The 20,339-nt window shown below is 39.1% G+C and overlaps 1 protein-coding gene across 1 annotated transcript; it reads right to left on the bottom strand.

Moving 5' to 3' along the window:
* Nucleotides 1–1,315: 1,315 nt before the first annotated feature.
* On the bottom strand, nucleotides 1,316–18,978 carry LOC139722693 (fasciclin-2-like). Its single transcript, XM_071633987.1, has 17 exons — nucleotides 18,809–18,978; nucleotides 14,630–14,773; nucleotides 13,528–13,686; nucleotides 12,219–12,362; nucleotides 10,958–11,095; nucleotides 10,317–10,593; nucleotides 9,860–10,058; nucleotides 9,116–9,272; nucleotides 8,146–8,339; nucleotides 7,380–7,473; nucleotides 6,268–6,435; nucleotides 5,124–5,276; nucleotides 4,428–4,550; nucleotides 3,586–3,716; nucleotides 2,745–2,952; nucleotides 2,031–2,244; nucleotides 1,316–1,380 (listed from the first exon to the last, which is right to left on the bottom strand). Exons 1-17 carry the CDS (start codon nucleotides 18,855–18,857, stop codon nucleotides 1,329–1,331), a joined length of 2,604 nt encoding a protein of 867 aa, XP_071490088.1. The 5' UTR covers nucleotides 18,858–18,978; the 3' UTR covers nucleotides 1,316–1,328.
* Between the last annotated feature and the right edge of the window lie 1,361 nt (nucleotides 18,979–20,339).

Below are 20,339 nucleotides of genomic sequence, written 5' to 3'. Positions count from 1 at the left end.
TCACAAAGGAATCAATCTTCGGCGGAAGAAACATTGTGTCCAAAAACATACATACAAACGAACAAACAAACAATCAAACGAACAAACGCAAATCCAATAAGGGACAAACTGAAGAAATGACTTGAAATATGTCTAAAGTATTCCTACATACAGAGTGTTCATCATTCTAGAACGTGCTTGAAAGTCTCTGTTTGTTGCAGGAATTTTCGCACGATCGCAATTTTCGTAGTACGTCGTATCATTATGAATCGTGGTTCATTTTTGACAAGAAAACATCACTCCATGCGAAATTTTATTTTCACACACTGATTTCATTTGAATGAGAAAAAAAAAAGACTTTTCACAGCAACTTGCACTCTTTTTTTCTTATTCTTTCTCTCTCCCTTCAAGTGGGATGAAAGTTGTAATGATGAATTATAGTGGAGGGAATTATACAGTTAACGTCGCCTGGGAGTTAATCCAAGCAGTGGCGGATCCAAAGGGGGGGGGGGGCACCGTGTGTGAGCCCCCATTATTTTTATTTTTTTTTTGTTAAAACAAAAGAAATAAAAAGGAAAAGTGAAATGAAACCCGGAAGTAGCACCAGAAATATTTTTGCGTCCCCCTCCCCCCCCCCCCCCCCTCCTTTTTTTTCAATGAAATTCCTGAATTTGTCCCTGCAAAGGGTCCGGAGAAAATTCTCAGACTTTATGTGAATTTTGTCTTACACAACAGAAGACAAAGCACATGTTTACAGTATAACCATCCAGATGAAAATGATCCGACAAAGCAAAATTTTCGACCTGTACGATGTCGACTTAGGCAATGTAGACTGTACTTGCTAAGTTTTCAACAACATACAATCTTGATTTTGCATTTTTTGTTGTTGGTGTTGTTTCCTTTTATTGGCGATCACATTACAGACATTACTACTCTGCACATGTCATCGCAAGCTATATTAATGAAGGCTAACCTTCGGGTTTAGTATTTCAACCATGTGACAGTCACATATTTCACTGTTAGTGTTTTTATGTTGTTTCATGTCTTTCATGTGTTTCATTTACTTCAGGTATGATGTGAGGAAACTACCACCACTACGTATGTTTGAGCTTCCTCTTAAAATTTTTAATGCACCTGCACCTAGACACAGAGGAAAGTTAGTTGTCATGGTAATTGCTCACAGTCGGTGCTTTGAGAACGAAAGGAGATTTAATGAGTATAAATGATGGACAGAGGTCTTGACCTCCTGCGACCATTCATAAAGAGATCCTCTCGGTGTCCTCTCCACTACTCGCTCCTTTATATTCACAGTAAATAGTTTTCTGGTTTTGGTCTCAAGTTTTAATCGTTCACGGCCTTCCGTCAAAACTCTCCCAGTCCTTTAGATCGTCTTGGACAGTGCTGGGGATATAAAGTATAGCGGGAAATGTCATAAAACACATGCATTGTTTATAAACATAAATTAATGAACATGCCCTTTCATTAACAAAAAAGAACGCATAACAAACCACCAGATACAATGTTTTAAAGAATATCAGATTAAAGAAGCGGGGATTACCAGCTTAACATTTTACACAATTCTCGACAAAAATAGATTTCTGTGTGGTTGTAGAACTGTGGCATGATTTTACCCTCATCCCACTAGATATGCACTCTGTCATTGCAAAGAGGAATAAAATTTCTTGAGACGCATTTTCATTTCATCGACAGGAATGACAATAATGATCAGATGGTAACAGATACAATACTAATCATCGTTAACGTTATCATCATTATCGTCATCAATTATGTGTATTATCATTTTCGTTATCAATAACGTAACATCATTAAAAACATCTTCGTCAATATCATTACCGTTTACATCGTCAACATCAACATAATCATTAAGCATTCTCCTTAACATCATCGTCTTCAACATCATCATCATCTCCGACTCCAGTAGGATTAGAAGGCTCCTCCTCCTACTGCCGATGATGATGTTGATGTTCCAAAATCTATGTTTGTTTGTTTCTTTGTTTGTTTTTAGAACAAAGACATCTGTTTCCCTTTACCTGAATTCGTTCTCCATCTCTATCTGTTCTTTCGTCGATGGGGGCGTCTTTCCACAGCAGGTTACACAGATGAACATGAGCAAGCCGCAGTCGTTGATGCAGAAACAGCAAAGGTCGACCATGATCATGAACACCAAGAGGACGACGAATATGATAGCGATGATGATGCGATTTGAGAAGACAAACCTGTCACCAAAGGGACCCTCCGGCCGAGCTAAATATTTATATCGAAATAGTGGGAAGAATACAGCGGAACATGATTATTTGAATACTAACTAGTATTATGAATCGCATTGACTGAAACGTAAAAAGGGTTTATCTAAATACCAGTTTCTCATGACAAAAACCGGGCATGTAACCTACATTTTGTTGTTGTTGTTGATGATGATGATGATGATGTAAAATTTGATGGAATGCAATTATCACTGTAATGAGTGTGCAGACATGAACTGCAAGAAGTGGAAATTTTGGTCAAATCCATCTTAACCTGAAACGTTATCATGCCTTAGAATAACTATTACGTATTAGTCAATTTGGAATAGCAGGGGAAGTGTAGTTGGAGACAAGACGGAGGCGGTATCTTAGAATCATGGCACGCGTGAAAATAGGGGTGGAAGGGGGAACAATACGGATGGACGTGTAGAGCAGGTGGGAAAGGGGGCATCTTATTGTTGGGTGGAGTCACATCATGGTGGAAGGGAAGGAGGACCTTACTCTTGGGTGTGGTCAGGAAGACAAAGTTTCCAGCCGTTTCCATGGTAATCACTGCCGGGTCACTTTCATCAATGTCATTCTCCGCCCTCAACTCGATGCGGTAGAACATCCCAGGGTTGAGGTTGTCAAGCACCTGGCTGCGACTGTTACCCTTAGCTGTCATTCGTACCGGCCGCGGCCCGAGAGAATCTACTGACGGCCCGTCCACCTGGAGAGTTGATTTTGGTATAAAAAAATTCAATTCTCCACCAGCCAAAAGATAGCATTTTTTACATTACATTGAATCTCTAGCTCCTTCTAATAGAAGATCGTTTCCTCCACATAGTGTTGTTATCATGTTATTGCATTGTATCCAGGATCTGCAAGTACAGCGTTATAGCTAAACGGGTGGAAGGCACAACAAAAAACATGAAGATGTCAAAAGGAATAGATCGAAAGAAAGAAAGTAGAGGAAGAAAAAAAATATCTGCAATGAGGAGTAAATGACGCTCAGGATGAACACTGAGTTAGGGAAGGGTGAATATGAGAAGTTGAACAGTCGAAGCCCAGTAAGAGTAGGAGAAGACGTTAATACATACAATAGGGTCTCTATTTCGAACACAAATAACTGACGAAAAGAGAAGAGAACAAAGCCAGAAACAGATGGCCGATGAGGGCGTACGTCCCATTTAACTGACATTACATTGGTCATTAGTGATGAGTGATGGAGTGTCTGCTTAGTGATTGAGAAATAAAAGTGACATGATAACCACCCCCTTCTCCAAACCCTTCAAAACAACAAACAAATAACTGAATATGACTGAGTCTCACACTGCCACTCCCTAGTTCGTCCATGATATACCTGAGAATATGCTATGAGGTATCGATCGATATCCAACCCTCCATCGTTGATCGGTGGTTCCCATCTCAATGTATACTCGTCACCTTTGTCCGACTCCGGGCGGGAAATTATCGTCGGCATATCGGGTTTACCTATCGAGAGGATAGCGGCAATAAAATCAATAATCTTTTGCTTTTCAGTGTATCAAAAATGCATTTACAAATGAGGTAATAAATTGACTAAACAAACTTAATAATTACGTGAATGAACTGTTGCTGGGCAAGTAAATAAACAAACATAATAACTCAAGAATAAATAGGTTGAGGAATGAAATAATGACGGATTTCATACAAATATACATACGTACCAAGATAAACATATCCATACATGTCTAAAACAATACAAATTAATGGAATAGCTGATAGCAGTAAGACCTTTGTAAGTCTATGATCCCTCGCTTTACTCTAATCGTTTTCCGTCACAGGATTCGCTCTTGTTTCTGTACACGTGTCTTCAGATTCAAATGAGACTTATGAAAACGACAATAGAGTCGCTTGATAATGTATGTTCAATCATCACCGGTATGTTCTGTGAAATGTGGGTTCAATGCAAGTCACTGCACTCCAAATCAACTCCACTCAACTGACTAATCACTAATTGTTCGGGGTTTTTTTTTCCCCTCAAAGACTTTTACGATTATCAACATCTCCTTGAAGAAAGAACCTCCCTTAAAACGTTCCCGCCGGTACTCATGAGCTAGTTGATAATGACGTGAAAGGATGGCCAGGTAGTTGTGTTACTGTTTATTGACATGAATGCATGGCTACATGACAACATGACTTCATGATTACATGATCACTCACTGAAAACATCGGTGTTGACTGTTTTGTTCTCTGTCCACTCCCCAGTACCCAGGTCGTTCATGGCCGCTACACGGACGATATAAATACTCTGTGCGCTTAGTCCAACAAGTAGAATTTCGGTGTCTGAATAGAATGAAAAAATAGTCAGATTTTGTTTTTGATATAATATATAGACATTTAACATTGAAGAAAATGTATGAAAACAACATTATGAAAATGAAAGAAAAACAGAACCAGCCGTTCTCTATAATTGTAATTAATTAGCTTAACCTTCGTAGCGTACAACAGAGAGAGCGCTGTTACAATAAATGGTGGCTTGTTTTATCTCTATCGTCTGCCACTAAAGATTGTAGATGATTTAAAAAATTAGATGATGTAGGTGAAAAAGACCGCCCAAAACAAACAAACAAACAAACAAACAAACAAACAAACAAACAAAACAAAACAAATCAAATCAAATAAAAAAAAAAACATTAAAAAAAGGAAAAGAGATGTTTTGGACAGTGAAACTTCACATGGCCATTGGGGCCTGTTTGGGGCGAGTAAAGAAGTACATGTACTTCAGTTTTTATTAGGACAGAATAATCACGTTCTCCAGAAGCAAGGGTAGGGAAAAATACACGAAACGTTTGGCATGCAAGGACCAACGAAGAGGTGGCGTGCGCCTATTTCTGAGCTATGTACTGCCCTACTTACATTCCTGTGTGACGGGCCTATCCACACACAGTCTCCTTGTTCCAAACGGGCAGCAGATTTGCAGCGTGTTCTCACAGGAATCGAAACACTCTAGCTCGGCTCCGGCGCTAGGGGGCGCTAGTATATCTCGGCAAAGATCAACATCGGAATAGGCTGGAAACGTTGGTATACAAACAAGAAGGGGAGAGAGCATACTGTGATAGACACAACTTGTAACCACGGTGATACATTGAAATGCGTTTGACTGATATATAAAATACATACTTGTGTGAGGCTGTATCCGCATGACTGTGCTCTCCTTTCGATTTTCTAATTAGGTGGTGTCAATAAATTCGCAAGTGGGTGAACATCACAAGCAAATTGATGGTTGGTAGTGTCTATACAACACTATATGAGACTGGTTCCAAATATGCAACACCTTAGAGGTTACATAACAGGTAATATGATTTCCAAAATATGATTGGATGGTATGACAAGATGGAATACTTATTCAATGAATATATTACGAAAGGTATGCAAACAAATAAAGCCAACAGTAAAGAGTATACCACGCCAAGTTTAAGTTGTGTTTATCAAATAAAGTAAATACGATGTACAGGAAGAATGGCTGAAACATCATCAAATTCGGACATGTAATAAAGAATTAATTCCACTTATGTAACAAAAGTATTTAAGCTAATAAACAATTAAGTTTCAAATAGCGACATAGATGGTGACCTCATACAAAGTAAATCATGAGAGGCAAATAGGCTTGTTGAAAAGGATACCTTCACATTAATGATGCAATGATAATATTTGTGGTACAATATATTTTGAAATTAGGTTGACACAAGCCCAACAATGAGCAAAATAACATACAAGAAATATTGAATTCGGAATAATACTTTGCCAAAACGGAAAAAAAAGAGAAAAAATCTACGCCACATGAATTGAAATGAATTTAGATGTATTAAATTGAATTGAATTACAACGAACTGAACTGAATTGAAGCAAATTGATATCTTTTTCAGAACATTATCATTCTAGGTTGAACTTCTATGAAGCCACTATACTTTTCCAATCGCCTGCCCTTTGTCTCACTGATTTAACACAGCCACCATGTTAAAGGCGTAATCGAGTGAAGGACGGGTATCGATCAACATACGATTATCGTAGATGTAGTTCTCTGCCCGGACGTTGAATCGGATCCAGTAACTGACGACATATCCGGTAATCGGTAGATCGCCATCGTCGGTTGGTGGGTAAAATCTTATCTTGATGGTTGAAGCGCTAACGTCGCGAACCTCCAAAGCCAGCGGCCTGGAGGGCTTTGCTGCAGGGGGAAGAAATGTCGGCAGTCAGGGAACACTGTAATAGTTTAATATATCGATACACAGCTTGTCTACGACACTTTTTTGGGGGTGCACTTTATCTGATATATTTTGTATACATGTGACACTTGATAAATACTTTTCTTCCTGGGTTTTATCTGTGAATGTACAAAGACGGGTAAGGTCTGTGCCCAATTTAACTCACTGTTCTTTACATTGAAAGACGACGTAACTCTTCAAGATAAATTCATTAACAATCGGCATGACATTTAGCTTTCTCTGCTGCGTGTGATTTCTTCCCTCAGTTGAGAATAATTTGAGATATAAGATTTTCTAATCTTTATAAGTTTGTAAGTTAGGCGGCATAAACCTGAAAGTATGACTTCGAATCCCTTACTTGTATCTATCAGGATACCGTTGTGCCTTTACTGATGATAAGCCAATGATATCCACTTCATAACAGCAATACTTGTTCATTTTGAACAATAACTATTGGGTCACTATCTTTTTATCTTGCCTGGCAGGGGTTGCCGTGTGTGTGTTATTTTTTTCCCCTCCACTTTGAAATACACACTTAGATGTTTCCTAACAAAAATTGCTGAAGGGTCTTCTATCCGGAATATCCCTGCTCCTCAGCCTTATTGAAAAGACCAATCTGAGAGAGCATTCAGAGTACAAAATCTTACATTTCTTTTTCCTCTCAGGACCCAGCTACGAGCTGTACCATCCATGTACACATGCGATACTCATTGTATCTAAATACAATAATCTCTGGAAGCAATTTTGTTATTAGTTCTTGTGTTTATGCTCTCTGATCGTTAAGAACATTTCTGTCGTAAAAATGGAATGGATAGAATTTGAATCAATCATATTAGTCAGCAGGTCTACAGCAGCACGAAGCGAATCAACCATCGGAACCTCCGAGTCACCCTCCCGCCGATCTTACCCGCTTTGATCAGCTCCTGACGATATCTCAGGTATCCCTCGGAGTTTCTCGCCTCACAGAAGTAGGCTCCGAAGTCTTCCAGCTGAGGAACAATCTATCAGACATGTGACAAAGGTAAAGAAGAGACTAAGGATAACGACCTCTGCTGTGTACTCTTTCTAAATTGTTGTGTCTCCTCCTTTCGAAAAAGACGTAAATCACATACAGACATATTCATTACGAACCCTGGTACCTAGCTACTGAAAATAGATGTTATATATTTCCAAAGGGGTGCATGCTAGTGCATCTGCGTCAGGCCTTAGAAAGGAATTCTCTTAGTCTTTTCTTCTCAAAGAATAAACAACATGAGGAATTAGATTTGTGGGCAAGAAGTAAGGAACAATAGCGATCTAATATTTTATACAGACTAATGATTTATAAAGACAGCTTGACACTGATAACAGAGTTAGAAGGGAAGCAATCTGTCATTGGGAACGAGACTCTGTTGTCATCGGTTTGGTGCATGTTTTCTGATGCAATAAGTGAAGGAACAATTGTTAACTTAATAACAAAATCTAATTTTTCCTACATTTCTCCTTTTTTTTTCACATGGGCTTGCAAAACCTTGGAACATCTAATCACGCTTCCATTGATTCCTGCTATCCAGATGAATTTTGTTAAATGCAGGTGGATTTAAAATAGAATTAAACTACGTCCAGGGAGGATAGGAAAGATCCGTACACCGCCATGCACTTCTAATATAAAATCGTTTGCTGTTAGTACTCACGTGAACAATCGTCACGCCAGTGGGGAGATTCGACAGGAAATCAATGTGATCGGTTTCGTTCAACCGATAGTTGTTCCGGAACCATCTGAGCGTAGGATTAGGGTATCCAAGGAAAGCACACGTCAGGTTGGTCGGATTACCTTCCCATGATATCGTCCGATAGGGCGTTCTAGTCTGATCAATGATCGGTGCATCTGAAGTACATAGACATTCAACATGAAAATACGCATGAGTTAATTTTGTTGAAAGTCAAAAATCGATGATATTCAGAAGATATCCCAATATATTCTGTCATCAATTTCGTTAACAGCACAACTTGGTTACAACCTCAGCTATAAAATGTGAGTGCTATATTTTCTCATTTAGATTCAACAGACTCGAAATTTCATTTCGTGTCATTTGCCTTCTTTTTATTATCCCCTCCCTCCTCCTTCTCCTGGTCATCATCCAGTTTTCATCTTCCATTCTTCTTCTTGTTATCAGAACCATTATTCTGCATCCTCCGCCATTTTTCTTCGTAGACTGCTACTACTGTTATGACTTCTAGTTGTGATTGTCCTTGTTCTCTGATCGGGCTAAGTAGAATCAGGCTACAAATATGTGCCAAAGCTTTATGCCAAAACTACAAAGAGTGAACTCAGTAGATGCGCAAATACAATTTCTTAAGTGCAGTCTTTAATTCCAATCCCTTTCTGAGCTTGATTTACAGAGAGCCAAAATGATGTAATTTATTGGACATTTTATCGTTCATTCACCGGAATGCCTATAGGCTGCCAGCAGTGTGCGATTGGTAAATAGATTTTTTTAATTGGCTTAAACTGCTCTAATCACTTAAGAATTCGATTCCGAAAAAAAAGGAATTCACATAAGATAGTGACTGATTGACTGATCGACCAAATTAGTTGATATACCTTATTTTACTTATACCTCTATCTTTAGATTAAAGAAATAGGATCCTTGCTATCCTCACATTCTACTCTTAGGATGTGGTGTACATAGAACTCTCCAGCTCGGCTCTCCGCGAAGCAGCTCCATTGGCCCTCGTGGACTCTCTGGGCATTCTCGATGGTCAGCGTGAGGGCGCCAGTCTGGTCATCCCTTGTGACCACCACACGGGAATCGTCCGGCTGAAGCAGTACGAAAATCAACAAGACAATAATGATAATGACAACAATCATGTTGATACTTATAAAAGTATTTTTTTTTTTTTTTGGGGGGGGGGGTAATTTGTTAGCACTCTGAGCCTCATGAGGAGACAGGGGTGCTGTGGCATAGTGCAGGAGGAAACGAGTTCAAATCCCGCCAAGTGCTGACGTCCTTGGACAATATGTTTTTACTCACCATGTCCCTCTCGACCCAGGTGTATAAATGGCTACCTGGGTAATAATAATGGCAGGGCCCTCTGGTAAAGCAGTGGTACCACTGAAGAGGCTACCCAGGGTAAATAAGACCTTAACATTATCATTATAAGAGCACATCAAGCATTCATTGTATTGTATTGCAGTATAATAATCACAACCACGATGACATAAGGGACATGAAGTGACATAAGTTGAAATGGCTAGGTTTGAATGCCCGCTTGTGAGCAACTTGTCAGCTAGGTGAAGGTGAGTCATGAAGGCCGACTTGGACATAGACATTACATTAGTATGCACTTGCAAAATAATATGCGACAAATTAGACATTGCAGCCTCCTGCATTCCAAACGACGTACCTGTGACCCGAGGAAAAGTTCGTCCTCACGCTCCAGTCCATCTCGTCGCCATGACAACGTGGCCTCGGAGTTACTCTGTGTGTTGGCGCACTGGAAGCTGACCGTCTGGGGGCGCTCTTCAGACACGACAATGGTGACGGCTTGGTTGAGTGTGGGTGGGACGAGTACGGTTAAGAGAAATGACTTGCTGATTGATGTCCTGTGGTAGTTCGTAGGAGAGGAGAGAAAAAGTAAAAAAATCATGAAATTCAATTTCTTTAAAGCATTGTCATAAAAACGCAAGTCCAAAATCTTTTTTTTTTTAATTCTTAGTCCACGGTTTCTCATCGGAGACATAGGGACAAATGAACTGTTTCAAGCCTGAATGCATGGAAGAAAATGATACTACTGCAACAACACTTTCGTTTCTTAAAATCAAAGTCGATAAAAAGAACAAATAAACAATAACGATTCATACCTAAATTTCGAGCCCACTGGATCATTGTTGGCCGTACACTCAAAGACGAAGATATTGCCACTTTGCGGGAGTTCTACATTAATAATGGTGAGGAACTCTCCGTCGTCTGACAGCGAGTACCGCGGGTCGTCGTTTGTGATGTTGCGCTCCACCGCTCCCGTTCGGTCCGTCCAGGTGTAGGTCGGGGGTGGGTTCCCTCGAGCTCGACACTGAATGACCACCGTGGTGCCTACCACTTCTTCACGATTCCCTGGCGCGACTTCCCAGGTTGGGGGCACTGTGGCAGTGAGAATGTGGAGATTATTCCGTTATTAATGCATTCCTTTCCTGCTTGTTTTATGTAAAAAAATCAAATTAACCAAAAATAATCATCGTTGGTTGTTTGACTAGGATAATGAACGTTTCACTAGGATCATGAACGTTTCACTATACTTGGATAGGGTGGCAGGCACCCTTTATCACTTCAAACGACTGGCAGTCAGTGATATCTATTTATCAGTGACGGCTATCAACTCTTTGTATCTTTAGACTTTGCAAAATCCCCTTTTCTCCTTAGGGTTTCCTTTCAAGCTAATCTAGCTCCCCCCCCCCCCCCCCAAACTTCACTTTCCTTGGGACGTACAACAGACATAGCCACCTACCTTGGACCACGACGTTGATGTCGAGAACGGAGGTCGAGCCGCTGTTTGGGTAGTACGCACTACACGTGTAGATCCCTTGGTCTGCCTCGATGATGTTGTGTACCGTGAGTTGACCGAACACGATGGAATACTTGATGTCTGTCCAAAAATTCAGAGAGGTATTACAGCGAGTTGAAGGACAAGCGCGTCCGTGCTCTATGTTTGACTAACACAAATTCTTCAGAAACCAGTACATGCTCTTATAAGGTCACTGGATTAGAAGTATTATGCATCATGATTATATTCGTACAGATGTTTGGCAAGTATCCAAAATGAACAAGCATGGGACTTGAAGAGGGACACCTTACCGGTATATTAGAGAATGAGAAAAAATGATAATTGGTAAACTCTCTAAAACTACAAAATGTATAGCTACATTCAAGGACAAACACTATTCAAATTTCGTGCAACACAATTATCAAGGAGTCCTTAAAGGACAAGTTCACCTTCATAGACATGTGGGTTGAGTGAATGCAGCAATATTAGTAGAACACATCAGTGAGAGTTTGAGGAAGATCGCACAATCCGTTCAAAAGTTATGAATTTTTGAAGTTTCTGCTCAGTCACGGCTGGATGAGAAGACTACTATAGCTTGTGATGTCATATGAGTACAACTATATAAAGAAAGTATAAAGAAAATTCAAGATATTCTCACTTTTCTCACATAATAAAAGAACACTCGACTTCCCTCTTTCAGATGTCAGGGGAAATAATATTACCCCTAACATAAGTCAGTAACATGTCGAAAAAATGTGCACTTTATTCAAAAAGTCAAGTTTTGTGAAATTCTCTTTTTATTTTCCTTATATTGTTGTACGCATGTGACATCATACACTGTAGTAGTCTTCTCCTCCAGCAGTGATTGCACAGATACTTTAAAAATTCATAACTTTTGAACGGATTGTCGGATTTTCCCCAAACTTTCACTGATGTGTTCTACTAATATTGCTGCATTCACTCAATCCACATGTATATGAAGGTGAACTTGTCCTTTAAGCCCAGAGCACTCTATAAACCAGCCGCAGTACGTCTGCCAAGAGTTAAAATTATCTATTATATGTAAATGATATTACAAAGTTGATTTTCTTTTACAAAGTTACATGCGATCTAGCAGGCATTATTTTGATTCATAGTTGCTAGGGAATAGCGTGGCTGCTTGGAAACGCCTTTGCATAAAAGCTATTAGAAATGACAATAGAAATATAGCACGGCGCAATCGTACCTCTCGGATCGACGGAGTCGCGGTCCTTGGACCAGGCGATTTCCAGCGTGTCACGGGGCTCAGCGGTGCAGAACAACGTGCCCGTCGTGTTGAAGATTAGTCGTTGGTTTTGCTCCTCTTCTTGGCGCGTGAAACGAATTAGCTCTAGATCGGGTGAAAACAAGTAAAACAAGGCGTTTTGGTGAAAGTGGATTGGCACCTGTTTGACTGGTATGGTATGTGGGGTGGAGACTAGGGTACAGTATGATCCCTTATCCTTCGACCTGTGTATCAATGGGAAAGCTTGACTGTAGGATACAGGTATGGAGAGTGGGAGGTGAAGAATTAAAGATAAATAGGTGGTGGGACGTTAAGATAGATGGGAGATATGGAGAGATAGATAAAACAAATAGATAGATGGAAGGTGTAGATAGATAGATAGAGAGAGAGAGAGAGAGAGAGAGAGACAGACAGACAGATAGATATATAGACAGATAGATACACACAAAAAGATCGACATTTGCAGACATATAGACAGACAGGCAGATAGAAAGATAGATATATTGATAGATAGATAGATAGATAGATAGATAGATAGATAGATCGATAGATGGATAAATAGATCGACTGATAGATAGACACAGATATGACTGTAGATAGGTGGATGGAAAGGTAGGTCGACTGATGCTTTTTTGTGTAACACAGACACATTGAAGAAGAATAATGTATGAACCAAAATATAAAATGGTAAATTTTTAATAACGAACAAATATCCTGAATGAGACTGATTGATGATTTCATAGAAATATGAAGAGTTTGTTTGCAAAAACCGATAAGACCATATTTGCCAAATGGAGATAATTGCGATTAAAGGTCGAGAAAAACAAGGAGAATAATAAGAACATTTTTGCTTCTTTTGACCATAACTTCGAAAATGTACCTTTGTATGTAGTGACCAATATATCATTTAAAAGGTATTATTTTGCACTTTACGACAGAGACTGTACTTCAAAATCTTCAAAAATGGACTTATCGGTTTTTGCAAACAAACTCTTCATATGTTCTTCTTTCACAAACAAATATATTTACCATACGGCTGAAAAAAAAAATCCTATTTCAGGTTGCCGTGGTTACCGTCTCCTTATTAAAAACTGTTAAAACAATATGTTTAAACCTAAATCCTCCTGAAATCTCGTAATTCGGGTCTTTTGATACGACTGTTTTGGTAGACATCGCTAGAAGATGACGATAAAAGGAAAGATGATCTGAGCAATGTTGTTGTTGTTTTTTCACTTCTTCTTCTTTCGATCATATCGATATCCTCACTCACCCTGCACGATCACGATCCTCGACTGCGTCTGGTGACCTGGAGCCCTGCACGAATAGCCGCCCCCATCGGTGACTATTACATTGGTCAGGTGAAGTCTGGTCACTTTGTGAAAGTCCGTGGGGTCGATGGAGTTTGTGATGTACACACGGTTACCGGATCCTGTGGATTGTTAATCAGAATAGTAAAGCATATCTCATGATTATTTTGTAAATGCTATCATACACATGTACACTGGAACTGAAAGCGCCCTTCAGTGTTAGCGTTTTCTAAATTCATTCATAAGATTTTGGGACTGATGCCAAATTTTCACTTTGGCGTGCCAGACAAATCTGCGGATATTATTTTTTTTTTCTCTCTCTCTCTGTCTCTCTTCATTTAACGTAAGTTTCGAACAGAAGACCTTCTGCCGTTTAGCAGAATTATGAGTGAATACTGTACGAAGAATTACATTGCATGGTCGTTCACTAAAAGCACTAAATAATTTTTACTAAGAATAAACACAATTGAGTAACTGAATAATTACGTACCGGTACTACAGAAGGAAAAAATGTACAGCATAATAAGCTTTAATCACTCTGACATATCCGTTGACAAACTGATACTATAAGGACATCCTACATCAGTTTAATCCAATAGAAGAGCTAACAATATTCTGCATTCTTCTTTTATGGAAACAGATTACGATATCGGAAGTGAGAAAGTGAAAGGAGTGATATAAATCACTGTTCCAAACATTTACATGTGAAAATCAAGGAGGACAAAGACTTATCAATTGTGATAGTCGTGATTTTTTCTGCAGCACAATGGACATACATGTAGGGTAAATTCCACAATGAATGAGCCGACAAATTCTCCTGTCAAGGCATGAAAATTATCAAATCTTTCGGGGGAAAGCATCCTGCAGAATGAGCCTCCTTTCAGAACACGTTCATTTGACCAGGTAAACAAAGGAAATAAACAAACAATAAAATAAAAGGGAGTGATTGCAACAGTCTATTTCTCTGTTATCTTTATTCACGTAAAACAGTAGTCTCTAAATTCAAACCGTTGTGTAAGGGGAGGTCTATCCATTAGCCATTGATAGTATTCAAGTTTGACTGACCTCCGGAACTGGTATAGATGGGATCACCGTAGGGGTCGTCCCACTCTGGCTGGGGTCCGTCTACATCGAAGTTCTCGCAGGTCAGGATTCCCGATCCGCCGACCTGTAAGGTCAACGACCCCGGTGGATTCACGGTAAGGGCATCTAATGTCAACATTTAGAGAGAGAGGAAGAGAAAGAGGGTGATAGAGAAGGAGAGAGGGGCAGATAGAAGACATGGAGACAGATAATGGAAGTTGGAGAATGTAGAAATAGGAGGAGGATAAGAAAAGAATATTTACATGAGAGAAGACAGATTGAGCCAGGGAGGAGGGCAAGAAAGACCGTGAGAGTGGGGTTTGGGAATGTGTTTAGTACATGGGTAAGAAATATAAAGATGGTAAGAGAGAGCGACAGAGAGAGAGAAAGAGAGAGAGAGAGAGAGAGAGGGAGAGGGAGAGAGAGAGGAAATAGAAGATGGCCAGGGGGATGAATAGAAGACGATTCATTGAAGGGGTCCGAGAAAAACAGAAAGAAAAAGACATGATTGAGAAAAGTTAATCAAAAGCGTTCGATCTGTAACGTTATAATATCTTTGACTGAATAATATATTCCGCAATGGATAATATGATTTCATTATCATGAAGATACATGTAAGTCAACATCGTAATATATAGATAAGGCTTTCACATCAACTAGAGTACTTACATGTAGACTATCTGAAAAAAACAACAACAACAACAACATAGTTTTCCTTTTCGTCCTTGGAACTACTTTGATCATAGCCATCATCTCTCTCTCTCTCTCTCTCTCTGTCTCATCCGTGAAATCATCTTCGTTTCTTAGTGCTTGTAAACATCTTTCACAGACTTTTAAAAGAAGCGTGAGTTTGCAAATAATCGCACACAGTGTTCGAAGTCTCCCCCACACGACAAACATGACTTTTCTGGTTACATCTTTTTGAACAAATAGGGACAAAACTTCAACTCTATTAGCTCTCTCGATTTAAGCAAACAAAGCACGTGTTCCTGTACCTTAAAAAGACCAGACATGGTGAAAATGGTTGGTGCACTTTTTTTCAATGGACGCAATGTAAACTTTCCTTGTGAACAAAAGTTGGTGCACTCTTTTTCTTCCTTCTTTTTTTTTCTTTTTTTGTTGCAATCCAGTCATACATGTATCAAGTATTTTTTTTTTCAAAATCATTGTGGAAAAAAAAATTATAAATACATAAATATATCTTGATATTTACGAAGTCTATGTCTGCATGGAGCCTACAACTATTTTCGTATGCGCATGTGATTATTTTTTCTATAAATCAAAATTCTTAGTTGTTCTTGTATAAGGAGAACTAAAGACCAGTGTTTTTATTTGGTGAATTCTTACAATATCTATCAGTTATACTCTGTGTTTGAATAAGTCACAACTTAAAGATACCACTAAAGAGCAGTGTATGCACACAGACATACACGTAGAGCCCTGTAACATTGCAGTGTGTGTATTTCCCGTGTACAGATGTAGTAATCAGAAATCAAGCGATGAATAACACTTGCGTCCACACCATCCTTGCTGTTGGCGGCAATATCTCAAACTCTTATTGTAGTAAATAGACCATTACAATGTAATTCTGTCAACGTATCATATTCCATATGTATCATCGTTCCGGGATGTACATGTATTTCTGTACATACACTTTTTGTCAATTGCATCGCAAAAGGAGTCTGTATACTGTAGCTGACAACAATTATGATAGCCTCTTCCGTATGAATAACATCCTCGCAAAATGTCCTACCCCACCAACATAGGTGTCCCTGCGGCCTTAATAGGCAAAAATTACTGCAGTTCACATGTACTGTAGTGTACTAGTGCTAGCAAGGGCGTTATACTGAAGCTCCTTGGTACTAGCACTTAAAATGATCTAAAAGGATCGTCCTTTACGGTGACAGTACATTGAGTCTCTGCTCCTAAAGAGATGACTAGTTCCTTGCTGCAAGAAACCAAGGCAAAACTGTTCTGTTTTTGAAGTTGATACTGATGGCAGGTTAAACCCCAGACACAATGACTGCCATTACTGGCAGTTCACTGTAGTCCACATTATTGTGGTTAATCCATTAGAAAAGTTCACTCTCATTGTCATTTACGGTTCCTGCATGAAGTCTATTCACGCTCATATTTCGTACTTCAAGAGCCACATATTTATCATACTGTCCGTATGGTTACTTCTTTGGAATCTCATTCCCCTACGATAAAAACAATCATGCAAATACAACAAAACGCATGATGCCCTTACACAATATGTCATGATGATACCGAATTATATTCGACTGGGTAGCCTCACACAGAACAGAATGAACAGAAGTAACTTAAGTTTACAGTATAGATTATGGTGATTCGAGTATTAAATGAGCTGCACTACTTATACAGTCTGTGAGAGAATTTAAGTTATCTACATTCAATGTACGTGTGTAGTTAATTGTATACTCTCTAAAACAAATCGAGTGAAAATATTAAATCTTAAAGGAGTGAATACAAAAAAGAGTGAAATTGGAGTGAAATTGGAGTGAATTTTGAGTGAAAATGTTGATTTTCACTAATTCTAGAGTAACCTCAGGGATCACTCGAAAATTTTGGAGTGATCCCTGAGGTCACACTAAAAAGAGTGAAAATGAAAATTTTCACTCAAAATTCACTCCAATTTCAAAATAAATTCACACTTTTTTTGTCTTCACTCCTGTGAAAATGTATATTTTCACTCGATTTGTTTTAGAGAGTACTTATTTCCCTGCTATACACCTATGACGAATCTCTCTCCCCCATTAGCATCCACGTGCGAGGTTGTTAAATTCCTCTAATGTCAGACGGTGATCCTTTGTGTAGGATTCTATGACCTTTGACTCCTAAAACGTCATTGACCCGGAATGCTGAAATCTGATGCACAGCTTGATACAGACGGCCATGAATTTAAGAGTTGCCGTGGAAACCGAAGTGTAGTTTGTACTTTTAGCCTTTTTTCTGTCGCTATTATATTCCCTCTTCTCTGACTTCTCTCTTTTCTTTTTCTTCCTCCTTTTTATGTGCAGGGGATGGAGCATTATCATTTATTTCGACTCGACAACCATGAAATAATATCGCACAGTGATGAGTGAAAGCCCGACCACTAATAATCCTTGTTTTTTTTTTCCTCCTTTGAACATCAGGATAATCACCCTCCTTCAATCGTGTAGTGTAACTTGGTACAGCTAATGTAGCTGTAGGCCTACATTCATCCAGTGTTTGAGGGTGTTATGAGTGCTGATAAATATGTTCGGAGCTCTTTTTTTTTTACGGTGACATATTGAGTAAAGTGTATATCAGGTTGAATTACATCATGCCTTCCTACACATTCCTGTCAACCACACATACTGCGGTGTATATACGTACATTGTGTACAACATATTGTATACTTGTTATGCTCAGAGTCGGTCGGATTGAGTCAAACGATGACGAATGACTGTTGTTTGTGATATAATCGTGTAGTACAGGGTTCTCCAAACGATGCGATAGCACAACATGAAAACACCGACGTGGGGATGTATTGATCAGTCATGATACACGGTCTTTCATACATAGCAATTCAGTTCCATGTTTACTGAACAGTTAAAAATACAGCTAGAATTGTACTCGAGTACAATTCTAGCTGTATTTTTAACTGTTCAGTAAACAGCCAGTTGGCTGTTCTTCTCTTCTATGTTCAGTGGATTTGTCTTGTTCAATTCTTGATTTTAGTCAGAAGCCAAACGGCTCCAAACATCCAAGCATTATCTGATTTGGATTTGCTACCAATCAATATAACAACGCAACGCAACGCAACGAGGGCTTTTCATTCATTATGGTCGTTGAAAACATTCCGCATTTTTCGACGGAATTCACGCTGTTTCTTCTCATCGTGTATCAATTTTCCGCAATCCTGGATGTAAGTTGCTACATATGTACCATGACAATGTATTATGGAACTGGATGAATGCATCATTTTACTCGTATTTTGTGGTAATATACTATATATAATTGTGATCATATGTTTCCCTTTCGGTGAATACGTAAACGTATATACAGCTGTAGTTCAAATAACAGATCCATACATATCACATTCAAGGTTCAAATTGGTTCGAGATTGCATACAACGGTGCGTCATCTCTACACATTAAACCTTACTATCCTTACCTGCTAGGAGGGGAAGTAAAGCCGTTAAAAGCGTTATCCAAACTATCATCTTGGTTCCTGTCTGTCGCACTGTGCTGAGGATGAAATATCGTAGGAATGTCCTCCAGGAAATACACACACTTCTTGGATGCTGACTGAGAAAGTGTTATCAACGCATACTTGGTCCTGTGTTCGTGTTGTTGCGCGCGGAGAGCAGAGAGTCTGTGTACAATGCATACTAGAATACGGTCCTATGTGCTTGCATCCAGCCATTCAACGCACAGAGCTCTTGCATTCCCGGTTTATACACGGACCCTTACGTGCGGCGAGAAAATAACGGCTCTCATGCTTTTGTTACGCAGTGTTTCTGATGAATAGCCTTTTCTTTTCAGCTCTTGCTGTTGTTGTTTTGTTCTCTTCGCTCTTATAATCCTCTCTTTCCCTCTCCCTCTCTTTCTCTCCCTCTCTCTCCCTCTTGTTGCTCATTCGAGCTTGAAATCGTCTGGCTGACTTGGCTGACTCACGTGTGACGTCATGAAAAAAAGGTACTTCACTGGTAGACGTACAGATATTGGAATGCAACTGATTTATAGAAGGACTGTGTGTCACTCTGTGGGGAGCAAGTCACGTCTTTGCTGTCTCGATATCATTGTGTTTGTGGGAAGCCACATCCATTTATTTGTTAAAAAGAAGGGTTTTCATTATTTTCAAATACACAAAATATCCCACTGTTTGATTAGAAAATTACATTTACAAGATAGAAACAAAATAACACGAATTGTGAGTAACGGCATGCAAAAAGTTTCTGACTCTGATTATGAAGATAGATTTGTTTTCTTTTTTTTTTGGCTCTCTCCCTCTCTCTCCCTCTCTCTCTCTCTATATCTATATCTCTAAATCGCCTCAATATTCTTTATATTGTCACCCCTGCTATCAGTTGGGTGAAATGATATTTAATTTAGTAGCCTCTTTCATCTATATGTACTAATAACGATTGCGAGTGTGTTAAACATAAGAGTATAATTTATGAATATAAGAACGACCCAAGTCCATGGAAGACCATTTCGAGTAAACTAAAAAATGAACTTCATATCTTTTTTATTTGTCCAATAATATTATATTTAACTGTGATGGGAAGGCAACATTGTTATACAAATTAGAACATACTATTATGACAATTAACATTTACATTAATTGTGGAGAGGCCATTTTGTGTGGTGGAGTTGGGTCGTTCTTTGATTCATATGGACTTGGGTCGTTCTTTGATTCATATACATGATATTCTGCTACAGAGATGAGAGAAGGACGAGAGAGGGCGCTATTATATGAATGTAAGAATGACCCAAGTCCTTCATTCTTACATTAATATAAGATTTAACTCATTCATTCTAGGCACTTCCGGGGGTAATTAGGATTTATGATTTATACACGAGATGAGTCCATGCATAAGCTACAATTCCCCATGTCAAACTAAATTTGGCCAAAAATTGGACTTGGGTCGTTCTTATATTCAGGTCTTCATAAGTATGAGTTTGTGGCGGCGTGGCCATAT

Source organism: Diadema antillarum, unplaced genomic scaffold (genome assembly GCF_040938485.1).
Source record: "Diadema antillarum isolate AM-2024a unplaced genomic scaffold, OU_Dant_1.0 scf00000170, whole genome shotgun sequence".
Taxonomy (NCBI): Eukaryota; Metazoa; Echinodermata; class Echinoidea; order Diadematoida; family Diadematidae; genus Diadema; species Diadema antillarum.
This window is presented reverse-complemented; position numbering and strand designations above follow the sequence as displayed.